The following is a 24693-nucleotide window of genomic DNA, read 5'->3' on the forward strand; positions in this document are numbered from 1 at the left end:
TTGGCATAGAATATACATTTCTTTTTAAAAATTTAAAAAGGAAGATGCCGAAAGGTCTGATCAATATCAAGGCAGAAACAAGTCTGGAGAGACCACATGACTGAGTTAATATGAAGGTGGCCTTGAAATCAGTATAACCTCATTTGTGGCAGATACATATTTTTTATGTGACTAGGCGAATAAATTACTAAACCTTTCAGTGCCCCCGGGTAACTGTAGCATCCCAGATATATTCTTATCTTGAAAGCATTATTAATGTATTGATATTGTAACCTATGTGCTCATATACCAGACTCATGATCATGTTACTTCTTAACTCTTATATTTCCAAATCTTCAGTCAAAAGGTCAAAAGAATTCCTGGGCAGGACATTAGCTGCCACAAGGTCCTAACCACCTCCTTGTTAGACCACATTCCATACCAAGCCACCTTCCTGGATTCTTCAATAAAAGTTTTGGAACATGTGCAGCTCTCTCTCTCTTTACCATCAGAGGAGCACACATGATGGAGCCCATGTTTTTTAACTCCTTATCTCTGAGTCTTTATTCCTTTGTCTGTCTGTCTATCTGTCTACCCTTTACCCATTTTCTCTCAGTTTCCATTCTCCTTCTCAGGTGTCTACCCATGAAAATATTAATAAGTGGTTGCAAGCAACCTCTTTAGTAACCATCTAAATTGAGGAAGCACTGCTTTTTTGTATTGGTAAAGAGTTTGAAGGCACTGATTAGGATGGCAAGCACCAAATAATATCACAAAAAATTGGGGGTTTTCTATCTCCTTTATTTTTTTAATCTTGAAAAAATTTAATTTTTTAAAATAATATTTTATTTCTCCCAATTACATATAAAAATAGCTTTTAGCATTCATTTAAACATATTTTGTTTCAAATTCTCTCCCTCCTTCCCACCCTCCATTCCTCACTCTCTCCTATACTTCCTCCCTCCCTAATACAGTAAGCAATCAGATCAAGATTTTATATATGGAATCATGTAAAAAATTTTTTCCATAATAGTCATTTTGTGAAAAAGATCTAAAAAAAAAGTAAAGTGAAATATAGTATGTTTCAGTCTGCATTCAAACTCCATCAATTCCTTCTCAGAGGGCAGATGGTATTTTTCATCATAAGTCTCTGGGATTGTATGGGATCAATGCATTGCTGAGAATAACTAAGTCATTCACAGTTTGTTCATCAAGAAATATTGCTGTCAACTGTATACAGTGTTTTTCTGGTTCTGCTCATTTCACTCTGCATCAGTTCGTGTCTTTCCATATTTTTCCAAAATCATCCTGTTTGTCATTTCTTATACCACAATAGTATTCCATTATAATCACATACCACAACTTGTTTAACCATTCCCCAATTGATGGGCAATCCCTCAATTTCTAACTCTTTGCAATCACAAAAAGAGCTGCAAACATCTTTTCCCCCCTTTTTGATTTACTTGGGTTACAGACCTAGTAATGGTGTTGTTGGATCAAAGGGTATGCCCAGTTTCAGAGTCCTTTGGGCATCATTTCAGATTGCTCTCCAGAATGGTTGGATCTGATCACAACTCTACCAACAGTGTATTAATTTTCCAACATCCCTCCCGCATTTATCATTTTCCTTTTCTGTCATATTGACTAATCTGATAAGTATGAGGTAGTATCTCAGAGTTATTTTAATTTACATTTCTCTAATCAAAAGTAATTTAATGCATTTTCTCACATGGCTATGGATAACTGATTTCTTCATCTGAAAACTTGTGTTCTTATCCTTTAACCATTTATTAATTGGAGAATGACTCATAATTTTATAAATTTGACTTAGTTCTCTTTATTTGAGAAATGAGACCTTTATCAGAGATATCTGCTACAAAAAAATTTTACCAGCTTTCTGATTTCCTTTTTACTTTGGTTGAATTGATTTTATTTATAAAATAGTTTAATTAAATAGAGGCAAAATTATCCATTTTATATCTTATAATGCTCTGCCTCTTGTTTACTATTAAATTCTGACCTTATCCACAGATCTGACAGGTAAACTATTCCATGCTTCCCTAATTTGCTTATAGTGTCACCTTTTTGTTTGTTTAGATCACATACCCATGTTGACCTTATTTTGGTATATGGTATGAGATGTTGGTCTATTCCCAGTCTCTGCCAATCCATTTCAATTTTCCCAACAGTTTTTGTAACTTATTACTAGGTTTTGTGTACCTAATCTAGTACCTAATCTATTCCATTGATTGCCCACTCTATTTCTTAGCCTTCATAAAATTGTTTTGATGATTATTGTTTTGTAATACACTTTGAGATCTGGTACTCCTAAACTATCTTCCTTCACATTTTTTTATTGATTCCCTTGATATTATTGACCTTTTGTTCTTCCAGATAAATTTCATTATTTTTTTCTAGCTGTTAAAAAATAATACTTGGGCAATTTGATCGATGACACTGCATTAATAGATTAGGTAAAATTGTGATTTTTATTATATTTGCTTGGCCTACTTATGAGCTCCAACTGTTTAGATCTGACATTATTTGCATGAAAAATGTTCTGTAATTGAATTCACATAATGTCTAAGTTTATCTTGCCAAGTAAACACCCAAGTATTTTATATTATCAACCATTAACTTATATGGAATTTCTTTTTCCATCCCTACTGCTGGACTTGATGATACTATATAGAAATGCTGCTGACTTATGTGGATTCATTTTATATCCTATAATTTTGCTAAAGTTTTTAATTATTTCAACTAATTTTGCAGTTAATTCCTTACGATTCTCTAAGTATATAATCTCTAAGAGTGATAATGTTGTTTCTTCATTGTTCTAATTCCTTTCATTTCTTATTCTTATTTTATTGCTATAGATAGCATTTCTAGTATAATATTGAATCATAGCAGTGATAATGGTCATTTTTTTAACCCCTTATCTTACTGGGAAGGCTTCTAGCTTGTCGCCACTACAGATAATGCTTGCTGATAACTTTAGATACCACTTATTTTAAGGAAAACTCTATTTATTCCTGTGCTTTCTAGAGTTTATACTGCAAATAGGTTTTCTATTTTGTTCAAAACTTTTTCTGCATCTATTGAGATAATCATATGATTTCTGTTGGTTTTGCTATTTATATGGTGAATTATACTGACAGTTTCCCCATTATTGAGTCCAACCCTGCATTCATGATAGTGAATGATTTTTGTGATAAACTGATATAATACCCTTGCTAGCATGTTACTGAAAATTTTTAGGTTTCAGCACTATATTTGTGCCATAAAAGGAATTTGGTGGACCTCTTTCTTTGCCTATTTTTCCAAATAGTTTTACAGCATTGGGGTTGTTTTTTAAATGTTTGGTAGAATTTACTTGTGAATCCATCTGGCCCTGGGTATTTCTCTTTGGGAAGTTCATTGATGGCTTACTCAATTTCTTTTTCTAAAATGGGATAGCTTCAGTATTCTATTTTTGCCTTCTGTTAACCTAATCAATTTATATTTTCATAAATATTTATCCGTTTCACTTAGATTATCAACTTTATTGTCATATAATTAAGTAAAACAACTTTTAATGATTGCTTCATTGGTGGTGAATTTACCCTTTTCATTTTTGATAACTGGTAATTTGATTTTCTCTGTTCCTGTTTTAAATTAACCGATGGCTTATCTATTTTTTCCCCATAAAACCAACTTTTTGCTTTATTTATTAGTTCAATGGTTTTTTTTTTTAATTTCAATTATATTGATCTCACCTTTGTCTTTCAAGACTTCCAATTTGGTGTTTAAATCTCGGTTTTTAGTTTGTTCTTTTTTCTAACTTTTCTAACTTTAGTTGCATGCTCCATTCATTGACCTATTATTTCCCTAAATTATTGATGTGTTTAGATATAAATTTTTGCCCCACTTTGACTATATCCCATAAAATTAATATAAAATCTCATTGTTGTCCTTCTGTTCAATGAAATTACTGATTGTTTCTATGATTTGTTCTTTGTCACACTTATTCCTTAAAATGAGATTATTTAGTTTCCAATTAGTTTTTAATTTGTCTCTTCATGGCTCTTTAATGAATGTATTTTTATTACATTATGATCTGGAAAATATGTACTTGATACTTTTGCTTTTCTGCTTTTATTTATGAGGGGTTTATGCCCTAATATAAGACCAATTTTTGTGGTGCCATGTACTACTAGAAAAAAGGTATGTTCTTTTCCATTCCCAGTCAGTTTTCTCCACAGGTCTATCAGCTAATTTGTCTAAAATTCTATTCACCTCTTTATTTAACTTATTTGTTTTTTGGTTAGATTTATTTATTATGAGAAGAGAAAATTGAGGCCCCCTACTAGAATAATTTTACTGTTTCTGTCTCTAAATCATTTAACGTCTCCTTTAACAATTTGGATGCTGACCTAGGAAAGTGTCCTTCCAGTAGTGGTAGTACAAGGAGCTGGGGAGGAGTGAGGAATGAAGAAGTGGCCAAAGTAGATATAGAAAATTCCTTCTATCAGTCTGTGAAAAGATGTGAAAAGGGAAAAAAAAGCCAATCGATGGGAGGATCAAATGAAGATTGTTTTTTGTTTTATATGTGCAGAGGGGCTATTCTGGAGCAAGTAAATAGGAAGACTGGAAATGAAAGAGCATCTGATAGAAGGGCGAGTAGATGGGAGGGAAGAGAATTGAGAGCGCAAGGGCCTTGGCAAGGAGAAGGGCCACCTCTGCCTCTTAAAGGAAGTAAAAAGGCTGAGCTACATGCGAATGAGGGTACAGGGAGAGGTGAAAGAAGGGAGATTTTGCCTCAGGAGACAGGAACTCATTAGTACCAGCTGGCCAGGGTCTCCACATTCCAGGATCCTGTGATGATAGAAAGTGAATATAGTGTTCCTTCTCCAAAATCAAGGAGTGGGAATGGGAGATAAGGAAGAACAGGCAGCTTGGGCCAGACTCTAGTCTTTGTTTCTAAAGGGCTAGACTTAATGGCACCAAACCAAGAAAAATTGTATCCTTTCTACCTATCATTGCTATATTTGGGTAAATATCCTTGTGTTAAAAAAATGTTTTTGGATGCTATATTATTTGGTTCATATATGTTTAGTACTGATATGACTTCATTGTCTGTGGTACTCTTTAGGCAGGTATAATGTCCTTATCTCTTTTTAACCCTTACCTTCCAACTTGGAATCAATACGTGGTAAGGGCTAAGCAATGGGGGTTAAGTGACTTGCCCAAGGCCACACAGCTAGGGAATGTCTGAGGGCACATTTGAACCCAGGACCACGCATTTTGTTTGATGGTTTCTTGATGTTTCATGGAGTCATCAGTCTCCATTTGCTCAATTCTAATTTTTAAAGAATTATTTCAATGAGCTTCTGTACTTTTTCTTCAAAAAGTTTCTGCACTTTTCCATTTGACCAGTTCTACCTTTCGAGTTATTTTTTCAATGAATTTCCCATTTATTGTGCTTTCTTTACCAAGCTGATGACTCTTATTTCATTATTTTCTTATGCTACTCTCAATTCTTTTCCCAATTTTTCTTTTAACTCTCTTATTTGATTTTTAAAGTCCCTTTTTATTTTTATTTTTTAATTTTTTTAAAACCCTTACCTTCCATCTTGGAGTCAATACTGTGTATTGGCTCCAAGTCAGAAGAGCAGTAAGGGCTAGGCAATGGGGGTCAAGTGACTTGCCCAGGGTCACACAGCTGGAAAGTGGCTGAGGCCAGATTTGAACCCAGGACCTCCTGTCTCTAGGCCTGGCTCTCCATCCACTGAACCACCCAGCTGCCCCCTAAAATCCCTTTTTAAAACTCTTCTAGAAGTTCTTTTTGTGCTTCACTTCAATTCATTTTTCTTTGATGTTTCCTTTATAGCTGTTTTGATAGTGTTCTCTTCTAGGTTTGTGCCATGAACCTCCCTGCCATCATCATAAACTCTATCATTAAGCATTTTTTTGGTGATTTTTGCTCATTTTTACATACATAACGTTTGACTGTATATTCAAGTTGGACTCTGTTCCTATGGTGGAGAAGTCGTTATGCCACGCTTCTTGTGGGGCTTAAGGCGTTGCTTCTAGCTTACAGGATCCTCAGGATGTAGCTGCTGCTGGATTGTCCCAGTTGGGAGGCCTCACTACTGGCTTACACGGTGGGGGGCCTCAGCTTCTGGTTTATACAGCAGAGGACCTCACTGCTGGCTCGTCCTAGGGCTTAGGCCTCATTGGTTAGCTTGTGAAAGGTGGAGGCCCTGCTGATAGGAGGGTGAGACCTCCCTGCTGGTCTGTCATGGAAGTGAAGCCTTACTGCTGGCTTTCCCTGTGAGTGGGACCTCAGTGCTGGCTGCACAGTAAGGGGCCTTGTAAAAAATGGAGACTTGAATCTGGGACTCCATTTCCCAGAAGTCCTTGCTCACTTCCCAAAATGCCTTGTAACCTCACCTGGGCCAAGAGCGAGATGGGGTATTTAACTTGGCTATAGAGGCTATAGAGGTAGTATCTCTGGTATGGAGGGCTTGTCGTGCCCTCCTAGGGCAGCTCTCCAGCCTCTGACCCCCACCTGACACCCAGCTCTCACATGTGGCTCCCAGTAGCTGCTAGCATGAGGCAGCGGCCACACCCCGGGCAACAGTTTCTACAGGCCGGCTAAACCTTGTGAGGGTAGCCATCGGGTCGTCGACCCCTGGTGAACCAGGGCTTTGCTCACCCAGCATGTGAAGACTGCTTCGGTGGAACAGACGGAAGAAACCAACAAGAAGAGAAACCAACAAGAAGGCTCAACGGCTGAGAGGGCGACGCAGCAAGGCACTGTGGAGTGCTCAGGGTGTGATGGAGCACAAAAGACAACACGGCCATCCAATGCAGCTGAGGAAGTCTCCAGGTGTAACGATTTTCGTGCCACTGGACCCAGGCTTCCCACGCCGAGAGAGTGGGACTGTCTCTGTGCATCGACTTTTCCACTTAAATCTTCATGCACAAGTGTCTTTGTGCACAAAAACGTCATCCTCGGTTACCGAGAGACTACTACCACCACCACCACCACCAGAGGCTACTGGAGTCTCTTTCCTGTTGCCGCTTCCAAGCAGACTCGTCTCTTTCCTAATGTAGGTGAGGCTAAATGGGCCTCTCGGCCCACGTAGACACGTGCTTTCTTATTTTGTATTTTCTTTATATTTTCATCTTTAATAAACCTTATAAAATATAATACCTCTAACAGAGAGAAACTAATTTTAACTGTTATAGCCTTGCTGGTGGGCTGCACTTGGGAGTAGATGCAGACCAGTGTCCAGTGGAGGCCTCCCTGCTAACCTCCACTCTAGCCCACCTGCTACTGGCTTGCTTTGGGTTGAGGCTTGCTCTGCTCTGGGGATGGGGTCTCACCCTTCCCCCACTGGGGTACTGCCTGCCCTGGCTCAGGCTGCCTGCTCAACCCTAAGCCCCCACCCCCACCCCCACCCCAGGGAGATAAACCTGTTGTTCTGGGTAGAAAAACACTTCACTGCTCCAATATTTGGTAAGAGGCTTTGTTTAGGGGGAAATGGGCAGAGATCAGGCAAGTTCTCTCCTCACTCTGTCATCTTGGCACCAGAAATTCACCCCAAATTGAAGCTGAATTATGAATAGCTAGTTACTAATATTGTCTGTACCATCAAACATTTTAGAATAGAGAATCAAAAGCAACAATAAATTAAAAGACTAAATAAAACTAGGTAGTTTTGTCATTCAGTTGAGCCCTATTTCAAAATGGGTAACAGATAAAGGAACATGAATCAATTCAAACTATCATGATTTCTTTAAAAATTTAACATAAATTAATCACTATAGTGAGGTCAGGAGAGACTAGAAACCCTGTTAGCACTTTACCTCATTACTAAGAGAAGTTACATGGGGGGATCAATATTGGTTTAGAATATAAATGTCTGTAAAAACTTCTAGGAGGAAGAAGGTGAACGACAGGAATGCTATCAACAATGTACTGTGTCAGGGCAGCTACCTCAAAAATGGAACTAGACATCGGAAGTAAAAGTTGTTGATTCGATGCTGCTGGGCAGGAGAAATTAAAGTTTGTAGGTTGTAGATATTAAGAATAAGATACTCAGAAAGCCTTCCCGAGCTTTAATAGGTATTTTTCAGTCAGGCCTTAACTAAGATAAGACAATCAAAGCTTTGGGCCAGGGCACCAACATTTAGAAGGCACAAAGATTTCCTCATTGAGTACTCAAAGCCTGAGGTGGCGTAGAAAGGGGTCTCCAGTGGACTACAAGAGGTTTAGGATTGAATGAGGAAAAGTTCAACTTCATTATATATGTCAGCCTTTAGTTTTTATTTATTTTGAAAGTAAATATTAATGTAGGTACTAAGGAGCTAGAGACGACAATATCCCTAAGAGACCTCCAACAAGTTAAAGCATCTGTTGAATTATTCTTGTCTTAATGTATATCAACCATGAGAATACACAAGGCAACACCTTTTGGGGCCACTTCTTTAATATTTTGGGTCTCTTCCCGCAGGGGAAATGTCCTGGCAGGAGGCACACCTGGTTTCACAAAGTAATTCTTTCTTCCTTTCTTTCTTAAACTCTTATTTTCCATCTTGGAACAATTCTGCGTATTGGTTGCAAGGCAGGGTAAGCATCAAAATGAGGAGACTGGCTGCAGATTAATTATCGCTAGCCACGGTCACCAAGCAGTCCAGTCAGCCCCAGAACACTGAATCCACTGAGTTGCCCAGCTGTCCCTATGCAATTATTGCTACAAATCATCAGGGTATAGATATAAGGGAAAAGGATACTCAAAAAGACCCTCTGATCTTCGATGGGTATTTTTTGGTCAGAACCGTAACTAAGATAGAACAACCAAAGCTTTGACTCAAGGTAACAAAATTTAGAAGGCCCAATTTCTCCCCCTTATGTGTTTAATGTGTTTAATAAGTTATATTTTTTTAATACACTATGGAATTTTGCCAGGAATTGAAAGCAAAATCTTGTTATAGTTTTTGGATTCCACCCCCTTCCTTCTTTCTTCTCTTCCTCCCTCCCACCCTTCCTTCCTTGTTTCCTTATGAAAATTGGGCCAACATTTGCCCTTCTTCAGACTGTGATCCTGCCCTCCTTCTCCATGGCCTCCCTAGCAGAGACTCCACATTCACTCGTTCTTCCCTCTCCTTTCGGACCCTGGGATGTAGCTCCGCTAGACTTACTGGATGTGGACCTGCACGAAAGCATTTTCTAATTGTCTTCCTCTTTCTCTTGGATCCTAACTTTCCCTGTGGGACATTCTTGTTCTCATCTTTCACATTCAGTTCTCCTCCTCCTTGGCAGACAAAAGCTGAGTGGACAGTTGTAACGTCTCACTGTCATTTCTTCCTGTTATCCCAGATAGCTTAAGCAGCTTCTTATCTCTTCTTCAGACGTCCTCCTATTCTCATTATGGCTTCTAAAAGAGGCATAAATAGAAAAAATAGCGTGTGGATTCCTTCAGCAGAGCAGAGACAACTGAGCTCAGTACCTAGTCAGCAAAAATAATGGGTGGAAGAAGGAAGCTACCATATTTGAATAGTATTGATCATACCCATCTGCAAGCCACTCTAGGAAGGGGTTTTCAAGTAAGCGTCTATGAACCATGAAGAGTCTATGGATAGACTTGAAGAGATGCATGAGTTTGGATGGGGGAAAAATTACACCTATATTTCAATGTAATTTGTTTTCTTTGCCATTTATATGTATTTTATTTTATGTATTTAAAAATATTAGCCGCCAGGTGGTTCAGTAGATTGAGAACCAGGTCTAGAGATGGGAGGTCCTGGGTTCAAATCTGGCCTCAGACACTTCCCAGCTGGGTGACCCTGGGCACTTAACCCCCATTGCCTAGCCCTTGCTGCTCTTCTGTCTTGGAACCAATACACAGTATTGATTTCTAACACAGAAAGTAAGGGTGTTTTTAAAATATTATTCAGGGTAAAGGTCCATAGGCTTCATCAGACTTCCTAGGAGGCTCATAAACTCCAATGCAATATTAATGATTTCCCCCTCTTACTCAACTGAATTTACCTTAATATTTGCTTTGTTTTCACATGATTAGTTTCAAACTTTTAGTGTACAGTACTTGCTCTGGTTGCCAAAACGATTAGTTAACAGTTCTGTGTAGTGCCTGTCCATCCTGGTGTAAAAAATGGAGACTTGAATCCAGGACTTCAATCCCCAGAAGTCCTTGCTCCACTTCCCCAGAATGCTTTGTAATATCACTGAATTCTCACCTGGGTGGAGAGCAAATGATGATTTAAAGGGTCTTCGCCATAGGGGGCTCTCTTCTCTTCTTGGCTCCGCTGGCAAACAGACGCGGGTCTCATGATGTGAGTGAAATTTGGGTGGGCCTCATGACCCACCTAGCACGTGCTTCTCTGGACTGTATTTTCTTTAACCCTTGACCTTTAATAAACCTCTATAAAAATATTACTCCTTGCAGAGAGAAACTAATTTTCAGCTGCCTCAGTTTCCCCCCTAAATTTTAATCTTTACACTGGTAAGAAGCTCCTCCTAGATGCTTCATCAATCAATCAGTTAATCAATACATACATGTTGAGAATTTACTATGTGCTAGACACTATTTAAAAAAAAAAAGGCAAAACCAGTCCCTACCTTCAAGGAACTTACATTCTAGTGAGATAGAAAAAGTATGGGGGCAGGAGGCTGGGTGGGAATGGTGGTGGAAAGAACAACATATTGTGGGAATTTATTCTGTAAATACTTTTTATTATTTCCTCATGAGGAAATATTAATTTCCTTGTGAGGGCCATAGATCAGGGAGAATTTCTGTATGTTCCTGTATCTACATTCTGGTCAAAGACTGCTTTTTACATTTCCTTTGTCCTTAGGATTCCCAAGGAATGTTAAATCCCATTTAACAAAATTTGAGTAATAGACAAAGACTCTTCTTCTGCCTACGTGATCTTCATCACTTATGGTTTGGGGATTATGGGTTGAGTGTTGGATGGGTCACCTCCTAATTAGCTGCTTGCCAATTAGAGATGTCTTGGGATGTTCAAGTTTATATAGGACCCTGGGCCAGGAGAGCTGGGATTTTTTTATTTTTGAGAGAATCAATTGATCAAATTAGGATATTTTGACCAGTCAATTAATGAATTATTTTAAAATTAAGAAATACTGCCTCTTAAGAATTTCAATTATTACAGTATAATTAGATATATGGAGTAAATGGAAGGTAACTTTAGAAAGTTTCTAACAGTTGTTTTGATTATTTAAAAATGAAAGCAATCAAAATCAAAAGGAATTTATCTTATCCTGCTATAGCCAATGGAAAACAAGTTCTAAATAAGTCACTTCCTTAATATGTATATTGATTCTGTAGGACATGGAAATTCCTGCTCAGATACAGGTTGAACTTACATAACTCAGAGGTTCCTTCCAACTTAGAGATTCTGTAAGAATATTAAATTAACTGGAATTTGTGTTTTTTTTTAATTATACTGGCAATTATCAGAAAGAGAAAAAATGATCCCAAAACAAATGATAATCAGAGATTTATTTTAAAAAAAGAAACTTCCAAAGTATTTACTAAAGACAACATTCATTCATCCTATTCTCCTCTACCTACAATTAATATAATCATCACAAATGATGAGCCCAATTTACTGCAATTCACTCATCAAATAAATCTTCTTTATACTCTTTAAACTATGAAATGAGGACAGAAAAGATGTCTTAGAAAGCTTTTCATTTAATCATACTTTTTCAGGTAGATTTCTGGATTAAAGATTTTTATCTATTGATATAAGAGAAATTTTTCAAGTGGTTCTGGAAGACACAGTTGATTGATAGCATAACGACAGGATCGACCCAAACACTTTCGAATACAAAGACGGCAAAGCTGGGCAAGTGAAGAAGGACCTAAAGGAGGAGGGGGAAAATGAGGATGGAAATAAATATAAGGCATAAGTTAAAGAGTATTAACAAGAGAAAGAGTTATTACAATATTCAGTTATTCTTTTTTAAAGGGTCTTTTGTGTGGGAGAACAGAAAATGGAACATTTCTCCCTTCTCGGCACAAAAAGGTGGGGAACTATTAGGACAGAATATTGTAAACACCATCAGACGTGAATGATGTACTGAATGCTTTGGCTTAATTGCACTTCTTTGTCATGAGGAGAATTTGGTCTGGTGCAGGGAAGGATTGAAATGACTACAATGTTAAAATAAAAGACATCAATTAAATGTTCTAAAAAGAAAAAAAAAAGCTATGTTCAGAACAGGAATTGTAGAATGGCATAGGAACAACAGACCTAAGTGGGAAGGATGGCACGTGTTTATTCTTTTGGACAGGAAGTATTTGTTTTCATGGATTTTTGTGACCAGAACATTACCAATGATGAGGGATGAGGTTTACCAGAGGCAAGTTAGGAATGGAAATATATGCTATTAACCCAGTGTAGCTAAAACACCTTAATGTAGAAGGAGCTTAAGATGTCTTATTCTTTATAATTGGAGCGATTCTCATAGGACATTCTTGTATCACGTGTGGACAACAAAGTCTACCCTAGGAGTAAGAGCGTGTGAGAATTAGTGTCTATGGAAGTATTTGGCCTGTGGAGGTCTAAAGACAGCTGTGCAGCCAAACACTACCCACCTCCAATGGAGGTGACTACAGTCCTGTGTCTCTAGGAACCTGGGTTTGATGGAGAGACCTCTAGGGATTGTATTTCTAGATTCCCATTAGGTGGTACTGGCTGGATCTCAAGCCAGAACCAGAGAGGAGTCTCTGAGTCTCCCAACAAAGAACCCAGCTAGTGTGTGCTATAGCCAGGATGCTTTGTAGAGGAAGCTTGAACTTGGAAGCTTTTTTGATGGAACTAAGGAAAAAATATGCAAATGCTGGAAACAGGAAAGGTTATTATGATACTGAGCTGTTCTTTTAAAAATAGGCTCTTTCGTACTAGAAAATGTATTGTGAAACGTTAGTTTATTCTCACCACACATAGGTGGAAGACTACAAGGAAGGAATATGGTGTACATTTTCTGATGCTATCACTGAGAGGGCTAAGCAGGAAATATGTGGGAAGACCTTCAAATTCTCCCTCTTTCCAACATAGCTATCCCATTCTCACAGTTCCTGTGAGGTCATCTTGTCTGAGGCTTCACGAACCAGGATGCTGTTTCTGCATGGAAATCTCCCAGGATAATAAGCTAGTAGGACTCAGAAATGCAGATGAGTCAAGAGATGATGAGCTGTAGATGGAATACAAGAAGTGAGGAGGGCAATTGTTATACCTTTTCCCTTCCTAATTTGACTACCATTTATGTTTGACATGCTTATTCATATAATTCATCTTCTATGAGAAATGTCTCTTAGAAAAGAAGCCTGTTGTAGAAGACATCACCATCCCTTTAGAAATCTCAGTCATAGGAATGATCAAAACAGGCAAGTAGCTTTTAGGTTGCTGTGGCCAACAAGAATTCCACATGATTGGAAACTTACCTTGAAAACTGATCAATAGGATTTATTTAAATCTTGGAACCCAAAACAGGGGAGGCTTCTTGAGCAGTTGCCAAATTTAGACTTCTCTGCAGGATGGTAAGGCAGATAGACATTCCATGTTGCCTAGAAATTTCAGACACTAGAGTGAACTCTGATAGACCTAGTAGTCTTCCTTCTACAGTAAACTGTGACATTTAAAGAGGCGATAGAGAAGAGAGAAATCTGTTTATAAGAGATTTCTATTCAGGTACTAGATAGCCTCTTCTGACTCTGAGATAATATAATCCTAGGATGAAAATTCTGAACCTGGAAGCATTTTGTAAAGAATTAAGCAAGAAAATTGTCAGTTCTTAAGTAATATTCATAGCTAATCTGGTACAATGAGAAAAGTACGTTGGACTTAGCATCAGAATCCCAGGAGTCCTGGGTTTAGGGAGGATGGCTTTGGATTAGACCACTTCAATTTTCTAGGTTTCAAGTCAATCTCTTCATCTGTCCAATGAGGGGAATGGCTGAGATGATCGCCAAGGTTCCTTCCATCTCTAATCAATGATCCTGTTATTATAAGATTCTAGTTCTTTGAAAGTTACTAATTGATTTTGAACTGAGATATGGTACCAATCATCAAAATTCTTTCTGTGGAGAATCATATAAAATGATTACTTAAGTCACTGGATAGTATCTAGTTTAGTACTTGCTTAAATTACAGGAATGACAGATTCCTGGCCAGAGGTGGCATATATTTAATAAAAGCTCTTACGAATACATTGGTCTGGTGTCTGAAAAATACAAAGGGGCTTTAAAGTGAAAAAAAATATGTGAAATAATTCTAAAGTGGAGGAAAAAGACTTGCTATAGATGCAAGGCTAATTAACCAATTAACTTGGATTTTTAAAAAAATATGTATGGAAGATGGAATAAAGGGTAGGTGACAAGAGATGAATACACAAAACTGTTACAATTCTTTCACAAGAATGTCAGGAGTACATAAGCTCAGAATGAGTTGAAGATAGTGAGGACAGCCAACAACATGAACATTGTTAATGCTGTATTAGAGTAAAGAGGAGGTTCAAAGAAAGTTCAGAACACCTGCCTGGGTCAGATGGGACAATAACGAATGCTCAAAGAACTGTTTAATTTTTATTTGCATCTCTTGTGCCAAGAAAAATGATATTAGAAGTACAATAAATAAAATGAAAATTGCTTATAGGAGATGGTACTCAAGGAGATAGTAAAAGATCACTTCTGAGTCTTGGATGAATTTAAATCACAGTCCCGGTAAATATCTTCAGCTCCTGAAAGAACTGGGACACAATTAATAGAGAAGAGTAAGTAGTTTTCAAAAAAAAGCAAGTGAGGTAGATCTGTAATTTGTAGGTGAATGGCTTGACTTCATTTCCTGGCAACATTAAAGGATGATTACTGTATATCTAAAAAAAGAAGTGGCATCACCAAGGTCAACATGACTTCGGCAAGGATAGGTCAAATCTGATTAAATCTATTCCCTTTTTTGGCAAGGTTACTAAACTAGAATTTCAAGGGAATGGTATAGAACTTTGTAGTATTTAAGAAAACATCTCAGTCTATTTTTTGGGAAAAATAATAGGGGCAGCAAGGTGACTCAATGGATCCAGAGCCAAGCCTGGAGATGAGAAATCCTGGATTCAAATCTGGCCTCAGACACTTATTGACTGTGTGATCCTGGGCAAGTCACTGCCCACTGTCTAGCCCTTATTGATCTTCTGCATTAGAGCTAATACTTACTATCAATTCTAAGGCAGAAGGTAAAAGTTTGTAAAAGAAGGAAGTAAGGAAGTGTGATTTATTGGTTGGTGAACTATGATTTGCTCATTGTGGGAAGACTAAGGTATTTTGAGATTCCGTCCCCTAGGAAACCACAATCAGAAGTAAGTCCAGCCCAGTTCAGCTGCTGGCTTGGCTCCAACTGTCTTTTCCCGGGAACATTCCAAGGAAACTGTCACTTGACTGACAGCTCTTCAGTCCTCAGAGTTCTGTCTTGCATGCATGCCTTGCAAATTCTCTCCTGCACAGCCCCTGGTCCTCTCTACCTCTTTCTAGTGCCATCAAGACTACAGCTCCAAGCTGTGGAAATTTGTCCTGTGACAGACAGCGAGGTCACTACAGCCCATTAGGAATAAGAAGCTCACCTCAAGGATACAGCCCAGTAGTATTAAGTACTAAAAAGTTCTGAACTGCCAATTCCAGGGAAAAGAACTAAGGAATAAAGAAACAGGCATGAGGACAGGACAATGCATACTTTGGAGGGCTATGTAGCATTCCATCATGCTTAAGGGAAAGAATACAGCACTTATCTGGGACCAATTCTGACCACCCAAAAGTAAGCTGGGACGGAGACCTGGACTGAGGTACTTCAAGATCTACCCCCAAAAGGAACAAAAATTAGAGGGAAAGGAATCGGAAAGTAAGTGATAGGGAACATAATGAGGGAAAAGACTGAAATTACAAGGATTTCAGGAAGAAGAAAACTCAAAGACCTTGAACATAAATGGATAAATCAACAGGAAAAACTGTAACAACAGAAAGAAATATGCCCTCCAGATGTGGTCAAAGAGTTCAGTCATCCAAGAATAAATACTGCAAAACAAAGGAAAATGATTTAACTCTTGATAAGACAGAGGACCCTGTGGCATTTGAGGAGAGGATTTATTGAACTACAACAGTAAGTTCCTGAGGGGTTCAAAAGAGAAATGAGAAGTAGAATAGCAGAATTTATGCCCATACAGCAAAAATGGCAGAATAGAAATGCTGGAATCTGCGAAGGCAAGTCTTACCAAAGAAACAAAAGAAAAAATAATAGATGGAAATGAAAATACATAGAACTGTAAGACAATCTATAAGAATATAAGGGAAAAAACTAGGCAAAGAAAATACGCTCACTATGCAAGTAAAACATACTGATCTTAAAGGTTGCTCAGAAAACCTAAGGTTTTCCACAAGAATGTGAAAGGACAAAAAAACCCTTAACACTATAGTAAAGGAAATAACAGAAGAAGACTGTCCAGAACTTCAGGATATAGAACACTAAATTTCAATGGTCAGATATTGTAATAAAAAGACAATCTGGAGATATTTCTAGTTGCAATAAATGGATACTCTGGAGTGACTAGAGAGATACTAGAGGAAACCTGAGGGTGCCTAGTTGTAATGGAGAGATATGCTGGAGGAATACTTGAGGGTGACTATCAATACCCTAGATAGCTAATAGATCAAGATAGTTCCTACCCTCCACCCTTCACCTCCCAGTTTTCCACCCACTCCCTCCTGCCTCCCTTCCCCTCCCCCCCTTTTAGTCAGCCACTTTTCTGTGTAACTCAAAGGTGAACTGTGAGGTTTAGAGAAGATACTCTTGTTCTCTTTCTCAAGTAAGGAGGCTTATTGGGGAAGATAGGTGAGAGGGTTGGGGTTAGCCCTAATCTATAAGGAGGGAAAGGAGGATTGTGGGAAATGCCAGTCCTGTCACAGTGTGACACAAAAGTCTGTCAGGGAGATGGGAGGACAACTGTTTAATCTTCGTTCTTCTTCCTTCACACCCAAGTGTCAGAGACACCAATATCTTCTTCACCACACTCAGCCACCAGCCAAAAGTTGAGTTCACAAATTTCTCCCTCAGCTCCAAAGCCACACCGGTCCCTCAGCCTGGGACAGAGGCTCACAGGGGTCCAGTCACCAGCCTCTCCACCTGGCCCCAAAAGAAAGTCTCCCCTTTCCTCCGCTCTCCAAAAGCAAGTTCAGTTCCACTGTGGGGTTAGCTTCCAATTGCCTCTTCCTGGGAACATTCCAAAGGGAATGTTCCCTTTGATTGACAGATGAAGTCCTTTTGCTTTGTTTTGCATGCTTGGCTTGCCCTGCAGATTCTCTCTTTTACAACATCCTCCAGATAAACAAAAATGAAAACAACCCAAGACTAAGGACACAAAGTAGTTAAATTGAACAATTCAAATCAGAAGTTAAGGGATCCAGAGAAAGACCTTCCAATGCAAAGGAAAGGAAGGGCATTTGAATAATGCAAGACTGTTCTGCACCTACTAGAAAATGTAGGAGTGAATGGGCAAGGAAGCACCCCATGGCCTACCCTGCAAATCTGAACTTAACCATACATTTTAAAAGATGGACATTCAATAATAAGGAAGAATTTGAAATATTTTTTAGAATTTATTTAGTGTATTTAAATTTTTTCCTTTTTGTGTCTAGGAAATTATATTTGCCTCTTCAATCAAATAGTAAAAATCTGGGGTGAACCAATTAGGAATAAAATTCTACCAATTACTTTCTGAATTGGATAAAAGATAACTGGCCAACACAGTGACTGGCACATGATACATATTAAACAAATTGCTTGTTGATTGTGATTGTGTCAACATGGAATCTAGAACCCCCAAACTTGTGGCCTAGTGGGGTCTGGACACCCCAGGTTTGACCTTGTCACAGGAGAGTTCCTCCCTGAGGGAAAGTCCTAACCAGTGGTCTCAGGCTAAGAAGAGACCTTGAGTTAAAGCACAGTAGGTGGCACATCAGCTCTTAAGCCAAAGGTGAGCTTGATCCTCAAAAGGGGGATGTGATACAATGGGAGAATCTCCTAAGGCAAAAAGAGGCATCTGATGGGATTAGCCATCCCCACTCAGAACTACCTCAAGGTTTGTAGTTAGCCTGAGACCACTGGTTAGGACTTTCCCTCAGGGAGGAACTCTCCTGGGACAAGGTCAAACCTGGGGTGTCCAGACCCCAGTAGGCCACAAGTTTGGGGGTTCTAGATTCCATGCTGCAATTAATTGGTCATTCAGTCCAGATTTTCAGAGTAAGTCTTTCTAGTCTCACCAATACTAGATTAGTTATTTCTAATTTGCCTCTGGGTTTCCTCTAAATATAAGATAACTGAATTTAGTTAAAAGTAGGCTTATATCCTGGTCAAGGTGGATCATTTCTGCACTCTTACAATGAGACTACTTTTTTTTCTATATTATTTTTTCCCTTCTTTTTATTTATTTATTTTTTAAGACCTTACCTTCCATCTTATTGGCTCCAAGGCAGAAGAGTGGTAAGGGCTAGGCCATGGGGGTCAAGTGACTTGCCCAGGGTCACACAGCTGGGAAGTGTCTGAGGCCAGATTTTAACCTGGGACCTCCCATCTCTAGGCCTGGCTCTCAATCCACGGAGCCACCCAGCGGCCCCCTATTTTTTCCCTTCTAAAGAAAAATAGCAATAGTACTTCAGTACCATAGATCCAATCCTTGGTTATAAAGTTATAATGAGAGCTAACAGATGGCATAAACCAATACATAAAGCATTTAAGAAAGCTCAGGAGTGACCGAATTTTTCGGTGCCTTTTTCCATCACCAACACTCCTTGCCCCCAGTCCCGTTTACTCGTAGCTTCTACCACAATGCCAGCCACATGGTAATCATTTAATAAATGCTTGATGAATGAAGCTATTTGTCCACTGACCCGTTGAAAAGCATTTATGAAGTGTTTACTAGTGGTAGCTCCCCAAAAATAAAAGTTCCTGTCGTCAAGGAGACAACACGCAGGGAGGTACAAGGAGATCCCCCAGCGGGGAAGGCACTGGCCACTTGGAGGAAAGATAAGGAGAGAAGAGGAAGTCGGGCGGGGGAGCGAGCCTTAAACTAGCATTACCTTCTCGAAGTAGGAGAGCCTGTTCCACCCTGCTCTGGGGAGCCGCCAGATCCACAGCACGCTTGCCCTGATGGTTCAAGCGCCCCACACTAGCACCATAATCTGCTAATAGATCAATGACTTCTGCACTGGATTGCCTGGCTGCTGCATGCAGTGGGGTATCCAGCCATTTGCCTTGGTCAACACTGGCTCCTTGAAGAACAAAAGTACCACAAGATACCGTTGAGTCCTTAACCCGAGAGACAATAATTCTAAATACGTGATAGAGAAGCATGATAGAGGTCGCGGGAGCACTGGGCTATTCCTTGGGAAAGGATCAACCCTCCCTAGTGGGATGAATAGTAAAAAAGATTAAAGTGCTCGCCGTGTGCAATTTCCCTGTCCTAAAGGGGCTGACGACAATACACTTTATTCCTGAGGGGGCTTCCTCTTTACCATCATGTCCCCTCTTCCAATAATGGGCATTTCTGACGTCCACAGGACCAAAGAACCCTCGGCTCTGGGTCTTGGGTCGCCCATTCCATTTGGCCCTCCATTGCCACCGGGGTCCGGGGATGATGCCTGAGCACGCTCAGCTGGAAGCGGTGTCCCTCCCAAGACTCCTGGGCTGTCCTCAGAAGGTCTGGCTGGGGCTGCGGGGAGACTGGCCCGCCACATGCCCTCTCTTACTCTCCTCTGTGCTGCTTGAACCCAGGCCGGCTTGCCTGCTCTGCGTATGAAGGTCAGTTCTGGTTTTTTCATTTTGTCTTTACAGCTCTAGTGCCTAGAGTAGAGCCTTGCATAAAGGAGGCACTTAATAAATCCTTGTGTATGACACTAGATTGAAGTGGGTTCAATAGCTAATTCAAGGCCTGAAGTATCTATAAAACTGTAGACTAGAGTTTACTTCAGAGTATTTTGTTGGAAGGAAAGTTTCTTCCTTTGACTATTACTTCAAATACGTGTTTGCCTAGGAGAAGTGTGTAATAAAAATAGGAGCTTTCGGATTAAGTTGCTAAGAAAAAGTTATAGCTTAATCCCCAAACTCTCATAGTACACAACGTACCAAAAGGTTTTTATTTTTTTATGAACATTAAGATAAGAAGAAGAAAAAATGCAACCTGAAACCCAATATGTTTTCCTTAAATATTAAATTTCTCACTTGAACATCATTTCAACGATTAGACCTTGTGAATTCATAGGAAAATTAATGAGGCCACACATTTTCCTTACTCCTTTTTGTCATCGCCTTCTTTCATTATTGAAAAATGACTAAAATGATGATTACCAATGATGGGAAGGAGATCTGCTGAATAATGCCCCAGAACTAGTACAATGTCCAACAGTTGGAACTTGTTAAACCCAGAGCAAATTGGTTCCTAGACCCTGACAAGCACTCAGTATTAGATTTCTAGCAGAACAACCACAAGAGAACGAGCTCAGTCAGAACTGCCCTCAGTTAAGAGAAAATAGGTGAGGTCATTTCCAGGGTTGATGACTCCAAGATTCTGACTTAGTCCAAATTTAGGCCCAAACTGATCTTGTCACCTAGAGTTTTGGTGGAAACTTTGTGACTCTTGGACACAGCAAAGTAGCCTCCTTGCAGGTCTTTCACCCTGTGTTCAACTTGATGTAAGAATAGTTTCAGTGACCATCCCTGGGTGGAATGATTTTTCTGCCTACTCTTGACAGAATATTTGAGAATTTAGAACAGCTCAATGCGTGAAAAAAGTTAATACACGTCTTGGGGCTAACTAAAAGCCAAAGTAACAAATTAAAGAACTTGAGTGTCCCTAGACTGAGAGTAATTTTCCCCTGGCTAATATTACGAGAATGTCCTCTTTGCAAGACCAGATCATAGAAACCATGAAGGGTAAACGCTGACCTTTTTTTCATTTCATAGATAGGAAAAGACTTCTGAAGGTTACCTAGCTCAAGGAGCTTCTTGGCACAGTCCATCCTCTGATAGTTGCAGGCCACATAGAGTGGAGTTCCGTGCTGGGGAGCTTCTTGGTCAATATTAACATTATAGGCCAGCAGGATTTCCATACATTCCCTGTGACCTAATTAACACAGAAGATAATCTCATACAAAAGAAGGATAACGGTGGAATATTCAAAGAATGAGAGAATTTTGAAGTTGAAAGAGATGTGGGGAAATCCCTTAGTACATGCTTTATTTTGCTGATGAGGAAACTCAAGGCCAATGAGGTAAAAGGAAGTCACTTCCCTGAGACTACATAGCTTGCCAGTGACAGAACCAGGAAAAACCTTAGACTTTCTGATTCTCAGTCCACTGAACATTCAGGTGAAGCCCACTGGTCTAATTTTTTACACATTCAGATGTAAGTGTGCTTGCGTGTGTTTCTGAGAGATCCAAACACAATAGTGAAATTGCACTATTATAAAATATTATAAAAACAATTCATGGATGTAAAATCAAGGATAAAATCATTAGAAAATGATCTCAGATACTCAACCTGATTCATGCTACAAAACACAATAAAATGATTCATTATTGAAAGGAATCTCTCTTCATCTCGAGCTTTTCCTTGTGGATAAGCCAGTCATGTTAAGAACTAATTTATGACTAGACGGAAAGCATGTTCGCAAGTTGAAACTATCCATGATGCTTTACGTTCTCACTTCCTTTGGAAATAAGGAAAATAAAGTCCAGGAGTTTAGTTTCAGAGAATAGGTAGGATTCCGGAGAGAAGCACTGAAAGTACAATCCAAGTGCATGCGTAAAGCAGGTTCATGGAGCTGCAGGGAACCGTGGAAGGCTAAGAATGGGCTCTGCCTCTAACCTGTGACGTCATTGCAGACAGCTGACCTTTGATTAATGTCAAGTGCCTACGGTAGGTGGGACGCGTGCCAGCGAGCCTCGTAAAGCTCCTTGGGCTGGGCTAGACAATTGTAAAGATTTTCTAAAGCACCTCATCAGGTTACCAGGAAGCACACAAGCCGGGCCAGGCTACCAGCCCTGAGCCAGCTGCACCCCTTGGCTCCGGGAGGCCAAAGGGGCGTAGCCATCACCCAGCTCCTCTGGGAGGGGCTGGGCGTGGGGCAGAGGGGAGAGGCCTCTGGGGGGCTATGCCCCGCCCCCAGTGTTCCCGAGGGCCGGCACCCAGGGCTCACATGCCCAGGTTCCCCATATAGGCCTAGAATGTCATGAAATAAGAGCAGGACAAACTAGAACCTTCGCGGCTTTTCTTATAGCATCATACAAAGTCTCAATAGCCAACCTGTCTGACCGGGGCCAGACTACTCCCGACTCCTGTTACTGGTCTCTAAAATAAGACAACATTCATTCTTTAACCCGCACAAAGATGACCAAGTGTCACCATATTCTTGTGAGGGACAGAAAGGCCCCCCGCGCTCGGCCAACAGCTGCTCGCGAACTCGGACCACGAGCAATGGTCCTTGGCTTCTCTCCTGGATCGCGCCCACCCTTCCTCGAAAGGGGCTGAGAACCCGAGGGTCCCTGACTAGCGCTGTCACGTGGGGTGGTTTTCAATCACTTCCTCATGGGGTTCTGAAAGTAACTGGCTCAGCTACAAAGAAATCCTCGAGATGGCAGCTGTCTTATCCGAATCAGATCTCCGATCATTCTATCGTTTATCTCACAACAGCAGCACAACGTGTATCTGAAGGCAGCGCCCCGGGAGCCGTGACTTTGCCTTTGTAGACTCAGGAGCAGTAACTAAACTGTCCAGAAGGTTGCCCGTGGCCAGAGCACTGTTCTTGGGAACGCGCTACAGAAGCGGCCCAAGGGGACAGCCGGACTCAGGGAGGCTGAGAAGAGATGCTTTACCTCTGCAAATGAAAAGTGAAGTATTTCAATGAAGACCCGAAGGTTTCCTTCAAGGCTCATCCCTACTTAATGACAGATTTCTAGTGGGTGTCCCTCCCTTCATTTTCTCCCCATTCCGGCCATCCCCTACTCAGCTGCTGAGGGGATTTTCCTCAATTTCTCCTTTGTGTCATTCCTCCTTCCCCCCACTCAATAAACTCCAGGAGTTCCCTATTACTTCTAGGATAAAATGAAAACACCGCCGTATTCACAGGCTGGTTACTTCCTGAGGACCTTCCATTCTTCTTACACCCCAACATAATCTAGCGATATTGTTCCTTGCAGTTCCCCATGCACGGCCCTCCATCTCCCCTCTCTGGGTCTTTGTACTGGATAAGCCCCATGCTGAGAATGTACTTCCTCCTCGCTGTGTCCTTCAAGGCTCAGCTCACACATCACTGCTTACCGCCACAGGGGTAGTGACCTCCCTCCCCAAACAATATTGTTTTCATTTTGCATATAACATACCTGAGAAAGCATGACGCAGGGGGAATGGAGCTGACTTGGAATCCTGAAAGATACCTCTGATACATGCCGGCTGAGTAGCCCTGGGCAAGTTAGGGAGCCTCTTGGCGCTCTCTGGACAACTCTCCGGGACCCTCCCGTATTCCCAAGCCCGGGATGATCTGCACTGGCAGACACAATGTTCCCTCTAGAGCACTGAAATCACGCATCCAATCCCCATCCCTATGTATACCCGTATATACGTACAGGGTGCATTATATCCCCCATGCGAATGTCCCCTTTTTGAAGGCAGCAGCCATTCCACTTTCTTCTTAATTCCATAGTTCCGAGCCCAGAAAGGACTTCATAAACACTTGTCAGTTGACTGACTGTTCCATGAAGTTCCCCAAACACTCAACGCCAAGGGATACAGCAGCCGAGGCTGTAGCCTCGAATATCTGAAGCGTAGCGCCTCCCCTTACCTCTCTTTACAGCCTCATGGATGGGTGAAGCCAGGTGATCGTCCAGCTGTGGCTTGGCTCCACATTCAAGGAGCAGGTTGACACAAGCAGGGCTGCCACTGCAGCATGCATTAAAGAGAGGTGTCACTCCATGCACAGTGGTTCCATTCACCTGGTAAAAGTAACACCTTACTTTTAGATCATATTGTAGAGTTTCCAAAGCCTTATTGGGTATCTCAAGCTTACAACAATCCTATGACTTAAGCAGGGTATCTACTAGTCTGTTTTACAGAAGAAAACATTTTTACAAAAGAAAAAAATGAGAGCTTACTTTACAAAAGGAAAGTTTCTATAATTTCCCTGACATCATAGGGCTAATAAATAGCAGAGCTGGAAGCAGAAATCTTTGGACTCAATCTGTGTATTCAACGCTAAACTATTTCATACCGTGCTAGCTCTGCCTACTACTTCTGTGTCCTGGGGCAAACTGCTTAACCTCAGATCTAGAATAAGGGGGTTAGATTGAGAAGTTTCTAAGGTCCCCTTCAGCTTCAGGTTCATGATCTGGAGATCCTTTTAACCCCAAAGTCTCTCCTAAAAGAACTAGGTTCTGAAAGGAAAAGTGAAGAATGCCTAAAGCTTGTGCTTTTAAAGAATTCTCTTAAAAGAGAGTAAAGAGGGAGAAGATTCATAGTTAACAAAATTATGTATAGCAAAAATGTTTGTTATAGCAAAGAACTGGAAACAAAGGGGGTGCCCATCAATTGGGGAATGACTGAGCAAAATATTATATGTTAGTATAATGGAATCAATCATATGAAACC

General features: G+C 40.3%; 1 protein-coding gene across 5 annotated transcripts in view; it reads right to left on the bottom strand.

Moving 5' to 3' along the window:
• Positions 1–24693, bottom strand: part of ASB11 (ankyrin repeat and SOCS box containing 11) — a 139432-nt gene that overhangs the window by 76800 nt on the left and 37939 nt on the right. For 4 of the 5 annotated variants that reach the window (XM_056808465.1, XM_056808466.1, XM_056808467.1 and 1 more), the window contains one exon: positions 23891–24041. In XM_056808465.1, coding sequence (XP_056664443.1) covers positions 23891–24041 — 151 coding nt within the window. Of the gene's footprint in view, positions 1–11491; positions 11876–19133; positions 19326–21040; positions 21176–23890; positions 24042–24693 lie in introns of those variants that run through there. The other variant, XM_001364487.4, reaches the window with a different exon arrangement.

This window comes from Monodelphis domestica, chromosome 8 (genome assembly GCF_027887165.1).
Source record: "Monodelphis domestica isolate mMonDom1 chromosome 8, mMonDom1.pri, whole genome shotgun sequence".
NCBI classification, from domain to species: domain Eukaryota; kingdom Metazoa; phylum Chordata; class Mammalia; order Didelphimorphia; family Didelphidae; genus Monodelphis; species Monodelphis domestica.